We start from the raw sequence: 5,831 nt of genomic DNA on the forward strand, positions 1-5,831 counted from the left end.
GATTCAATTATGTATTTGCATATATTACATGACCTACAGATGATAGAAATGCAATTAAATAAATAAAGGTTATACAATTTCAATACCAAAGCTGTATTAGCCGAGGCTTGAAATAGGGGAAATATTTACATATGAAATACGTACGCAGAGCTGAGTGTGTAATAACGCCTCAATAACCTCAGTTTTGCAGTTATTAAGAGGTTATTAGGAGTTTATTGAGGTATTAATTAGATGTTATTGATAAGTTATTAAGGGCTTATAATTTGAGCAACAGGCAACAGGGGAGGAGACGAGTCTGGCCCTATCTGTAATTTCGAGCAGCACATCGGCATCAAGCAATCTCGCTTCGCTCTCGATCGCCCTAAGCTCTCTGATCGGCACATTGGTCGCCGGTTCCTCCGCCGATCAGCTCACCGCACAAGTAATATACGGCGACAAAACCCGATCAACCACCTCCGTCAAGTACATCTCGCTCCTCGTCTGCTTCCTCGTCGCCTTCACCGCTTTCATCCAATCGGCGCGATACTTCGTCCACTCCAGCTATCTCATGACCACGCTGGGATCCGATTTGCCGGTAGGGTACGTCCAGAGGGCCGTCATACGCGGCGGGAATTTCTGGGCGGCGGGGTTGAGGGCGCTCTATTTCGCGACGGTGCTTCTGATGTGGATTTTCGGGCCGATTCCGATGTTCTTGTCTTCGGTTCTTATGGTTGGGGTTCTGCATTTGCTTGATTCGAATTCGATGCCTCTGCACAGACATTGTTTCCACCGGCGGCCGTCGGCGGCCAAAATGGTTGCTACATTTGTCGATACTTGACCATTTTGGATCCGTCTAGGGCAACTGATGTTAAAAAAAAAAAAGTATACATCTAGTCTTGACTTATGTGGGAAAATGTATTGTTCCAACGGTAACTTTTTTTGAAAAAACATTCAAAGCAGACAAAACTGCGATGCGGTGCCGCACCGCAATTACTGCCCCAAAAAGAACAATTGTTGGATGGTTGAGATTCTTATTAGGCTTTGTGATGACAATAATTTTGATTGGTGGTTTGTACATTTTGTTTTTATATCTAAAATTATTGAATTTATTTTTTATTTATGTTTTATATTTTATAATACAATTTTGATCAATTTTTTTTAGTATCATAATGTTATTTGTCATATTTAATTAATTTTTATTTTTATTATGTTAACTGACAAAACTCCGGTCCGGTTCAGTTCTGGTCGAATCAACAAACTTTAAATATATTTTTTTTTCTAGTCAGCCCGATTAAGGGTCAGTTTGAGGCAGCTTGTGCGTTTCTGGATAAGCTGCTTATCCTGAAACGCGGCCCGCGGGCTGACCACAGGGGTCGACCCGCGACCTGCGTTTAGTGTAAAAACTCAAACTCAGTTTCAGATAAGCTGATGAAACGCGCGAACCAAATAGTACGACCGAGTTTTGAAAACGCTGCCCGCACTTATAAGCTGCCCTAAACGGATCCTAAGAGTTTCAATTCTGGTCAGCAGATCGAGTTTGATTCTGACATGAAAAGGGACTCGATCTGAATAGCATCAACTCGAACCTGAACCGAATAATAAACGCGTCAAAAATTAAAATCTGAACTAAACCCAAACCTTAGTTTCACCTGCTAACCCAAACTTTCGGGTTATAATTGAGTTTTCGAATCCAACTTAAATCCGACCCGGATAATAAACTGGATTGAATTCTCTTAAAAAAAAACTCGGAAAAATATCAGTTTTACAACGGCGAAATTTGTTCGCCGGAGCAATGAAGTTCACAGACTCGCCGGTCATAGAGCTCACCATTGTGCCCTAGCTAAGTTCGCCGAACGCCGGCTACTCCCTCCCGCTCCCGCCGCCCTCAATCCCTACACCCCTCTTCTCTCCTTTTCCGGCAAGCGCGCCATCGAACTTGGCGCCGGTTGCGGTCCCGCCGGAATCGCTCTCACTGCTCTCGGTCTTGACATTATTCTCACCGACATCGCCCCCGTGATGCCGGCCCTTCGCCGCAACATCAAGCGCAATCGATTCGCCCTCCCCAAAACTCCCAAACACGCCCAGCTCTACTGGAACAAAGCTGAACAGATCCGATCCCTCAATCCTCCCTTTGATCTCGTTATCGCTGCTGATGTTGTCTACATGGAGGACTCCGCAGCACAGCTCGTGTCTGCGATGGACGCTCTCGTTGCCCCCAGCGGAGCGGTTCTGTTGGGCTACCAGCTGAGATCACCGGAGGCGCACCGCATATTTTGGGATCGGTGTTCGGAGGTTTTTCCGGTGATTGAGAAGGTGCCTCACGAGGATCTTCACCCGGATTATGCTTATGAGGAGACTGATGTGTATATCTTCAGGAAGAACAAGTGAAATTATTGGATGCCCTAGAGAAATCTGGTAAAGTAACTTCGTTCCTTCTTGTTAGTTTGTAACTTTCATCTCCTTCTGCTTGGTTGCATTAGTGTGTCCAAATTCCAATTTTGCAGCATATATGAAGATTAGTCTGCAACACTATTGATGGTGCTTAGTTGTGATTTTTAATCCTTTGTTTGTCATTGGAAGAATTTACGCCTTTGCTTTGATACAATTAGTAGCTTGTATAAGAAAGTACTGCTTTCTTGCATAATTGACTCTGTCTTGAAACATCTGAACTTGTGACAGAGCTTGCTTGCTTGTTCTTAATTCATCTTGAAGTAATTGACTGTGTAGATTGTTGGGAAATTTATGTACATACCACAGAATTGTCACGTATTTACATATGTAAATCCCAAAGTTTGATATTTACACTTGTAAAACTTTGATGTCATAAATCTATGCATGAAAATGTGCATTTTGCTTTCAAAACTTTAATAATGGTGGTATTTTTTATGTGATGTTGAAGTTTTGTGTGTTATAATTGTTAACAAGGAAGTATATGTTAGATATGTAAATACATAAGAATTGTGCGGTATGCATGTAAATGCCCTTAGATTCTTTTGTTTGGAAGAAGAATTGGATTTCTAGCCTTGTCTTTGCCTTTGTTTGGGAGAAAAGTTGGATTGTGCCAACACTCTTATTGTTTGAGCTAGTTATTTAAGTTGGAAATGCAATATTCAAAAGGAGCACCGTAGAAGATTTGCTAGAACAAATTAACATTCTTAGAAGGCTAAGTTGGTGCCATTGAAACACTTTAAGGGGCTATATGGTCGCGGATTTAAGTAGGATTTAACTTACTTCTTGTCAAATAAAAGTAAATCCAGCTCCTTCTCTGTTTCTTCTCAAATTTGTATTAAATTTCTGATTCACTAAATCCTGTTGCTGGAAATGCAATATTCAAAAAAAGCACCATAGAAGATTTACTAGAACTAACTAGCATTTTTAGAAGGCTAAGGGTTTGTTTGGGGCGGCACTATGGTGCGACACCACAATTATGTTTGTTTGGATAAACCGCATTTTGACAGTTTTTTCAAAAAACTGCAGCTAAAATCTACGTTTTACCACCGGTTTTAGCCAGGTGCAGTAGTAGTTTACTAGTTGCAGTCTGACTTTTTTTGTAAGAAAAAATTGTAATCACAACAGTTTTTTGATAAGCTACAACTGCCCCAAATAGACCCTAAGCTGGTGTCACTGAAACACTTTAAAGGTTTGTATGGTAAGAGACTCAAGTAGGATTTGACATAAATCTTGTCAAACAGAAAAAAAAAAATCAGCTTTTAATCCAGGATTTAGTAAATCCAGTTCATTCTCAATCTCTTCTCAGCTTTGTTTTAAATTCCGGATTTATTAAATCCTGTTATTGGAAATGCAATGTTTAAAATGAATACCATAAAAGATTTACTAGAACCTATTAACATTTTCAGAAGGTAGTTTCTTCTTAATCTCTTTTCAGTTGTCTTGAATTCTAAATTTGCTAAATCCTGTTGTTGGCAGGATTTAGTAAATCTGAATTGACAGGATTTAATTTAATATGACTTACTCAGATTGCAGTCATCACCTATTCAGATTAGTAAAATTTCATGCACGCATACCACTCAATTCCTATGTATTTTCATATCCAATTTCTAAACTTCAATTTTTTACATATATGCCAACTTACATATGCATGAAAAAGATGTATTTAACTTTTTAAAATTTAAAATAGTTATATTTATTTTTATGTGATATAAAAGATTTGGATGATATAAGTGTAAAAAGTAAAATTTAGGTGTTAAATATATAAATGTGTGGGAAGATTATGGTTTGTATGCAAATGTCCCCTTCAGATTATCACTTAGGTGTAGAACTTCAATTTGCATTTTTGGTGCAAGCATCTTCGCGTTGTAGCAATGACAAACAATTTATTGCAGAAAATGCTAGCTGAATTTTCTGCCAATTTCTAATTTAGGTTGTATTTTTTTGAATTATTACTAACAAAGTAAAAATAATAACTACATTATCCTTTTAATCTTGCATTTAACATAAGTTTTCAAATTATTTGGCGGACGATGCCATAGACGCCGGTCTAACAGGATCATTTTCAGCATAATTAGCTCATCTGGTGCTTAGTTTTAATTTATGAATTATTAAGAGTCTGTTTGGGGCAGCTGCAACTTATCCAACTCATCTAGATAAACAATTTATCCTAACAAACTGTTGATCAGTAGCTAACAGAAAAATTATTACACACCTGATAATGAGTCATAACTTCTACAGAGAACTCTAGTTCTAATTTACCGTATAATTAGTACATCTGGTACAGTTCATCTCGGGTTTTTGGATTTAGCTGAACTCTTGTGAGCAATTATTCTCCATTTTTGATCTTATTAAATGTGCTGGTAAAACCTTTTGTGGTGTTTCAGAACGATTCTAACCAATGTATCATGCCATATGATGTTGATGTTTCATTCGGTTTCATCTCATTCATAGTTCTCTCTCTCTCTCTACACATAAATGTCACACAATTCTTATGTTTTTACATATCTAACGCCTAAATTTGATATTTATATTTGTCTTAAAAAGTCGGGCACATTTGATTGCATGATATGATGAAGAATAATTGATTAATACTCACCTAAGTTTGTGGTCGTTTCTCATTATGTATTAATTTTTTTAAAAATCAACAACTTTGGCCTACCAAATTTGTTTCTCATTATTTTCTTAGTTGACGAATATATTTGCTTTACTAGTGTTGAATGTTTATAGGACGTAGAGTCGCATATTGTCCGTGAATTTATACAATCTGGGAAAAACATTGTGAAAGAGGTACAAGGGAGCTGAGGATTTCAGAGTGTACGTTGTTATTGATGCTCGTGAGGAAGAAGTAGAAAGAGAGAGAGAGAGAGCACTTCCCTCTTCCATTCCCTCTCTCTCCCTCTCTTTATCTCCCTCTTATTTATATCTCCTAGAATGTGTGTGTACTCATTCATGGGGCTACAAATAATAAACAAATGCACTGCTGTAGGTTGTGTTGCATGGAGTCTTTTAAGACTTGCCATTGATAAAATCATAGGCATAGACTTCATGTGGTCAATAAATAAGCATGGACGATAATGAAATGGAGTTTTGCTTCTTTCTGTCGTGATTCTGTCATAGAAGACTGTTCAACAAACTTGATGACGTAATTTGATGGATGCAGGCGAGCTCGGTTGGAGAGCTCTTTGGGTGTGGGTCAGCTGGATAGAAGAGCTTGAGGAGATGGGTGAAATTGGTGGTAGAAGCTCAACAACAACGACAACAAAGCCTTAATCCCAGTACGTGGGGTCGGCTACATGAATCCTTTTTCTCCATTGCATTCTATTTAGTGTCATATTTTCATTTATTTCTAGTAAATTAAGATCATTTTTAATACAAGAAGCCCAAGTCTTCCTAGGTCTACC

At 38.2% G+C, this 5,831-nt stretch overlaps 3 protein-coding genes across 3 annotated transcripts in view; 2 read left to right on the top strand and 1 right to left on the bottom strand.

The window, feature by feature from the left end:
* LOC110024335 overlaps window positions 1-863 on the top strand; it is a 10,537-nt gene extending 9,674 nt beyond the window's left edge. Inside the window, exon 2 of the mRNA XM_020724239.1 lies at window positions 275-863. Coding sequence (XP_020579898.1) covers window positions 275-817 — 543 coding nt within the window. The 3' untranslated portion in view covers window positions 818-863. The remainder of the gene's footprint in view (window positions 1-274) is intronic.
* The window catches only part of LOC110024334 (LEAF RUST 10 DISEASE-RESISTANCE LOCUS RECEPTOR-LIKE PROTEIN KINASE-like 2.7), a 13,509-nt gene that overhangs the window by 1,296 nt on the left and 6,382 nt on the right, over window positions 1-5,831 (bottom strand). The gene's annotated exons all lie outside the window — the stretch shown is intronic.
* On the top strand, window positions 951-2,736 carry LOC110024331 (protein-lysine methyltransferase C42C1.13-like). The gene is made up of 2 exons (XM_020724233.1): window positions 951-1,000; window positions 1,740-2,736. The coding sequence occupies exons 1-2, from the start codon at window positions 951-953 to the stop codon at window positions 2,365-2,367; spliced, it is 678 nt and encodes a 225-aa protein (XP_020579892.1). The 3' UTR covers window positions 2,368-2,736.

This window comes from Phalaenopsis equestris, unplaced genomic scaffold, assembly GCF_001263595.1.
Source record: "Phalaenopsis equestris unplaced genomic scaffold, ASM126359v1 Scaffold000253, whole genome shotgun sequence".
Classification (NCBI taxonomy): domain Eukaryota; kingdom Viridiplantae; phylum Streptophyta; class Magnoliopsida; order Asparagales; family Orchidaceae; genus Phalaenopsis; species Phalaenopsis equestris.

What these genes read in the sequence shown, in the direction of transcription:
- LOC110024331 (XM_020724233.1), top strand. Translation starts at nt 951, where the DNA reads ATGCGGTGCCGCACCGCAATTACTGCCCCAAAAAGAACAATTGTTGGA. An exon ending in AAAAGAACAATTGTTGGATG is followed by an intron (nt 1,001 to 1,739) that starts GTTGAGATTCTT and finishes GAAAAATATCAG; the next exon opens with TTTTACAACGGCGAAATTTG.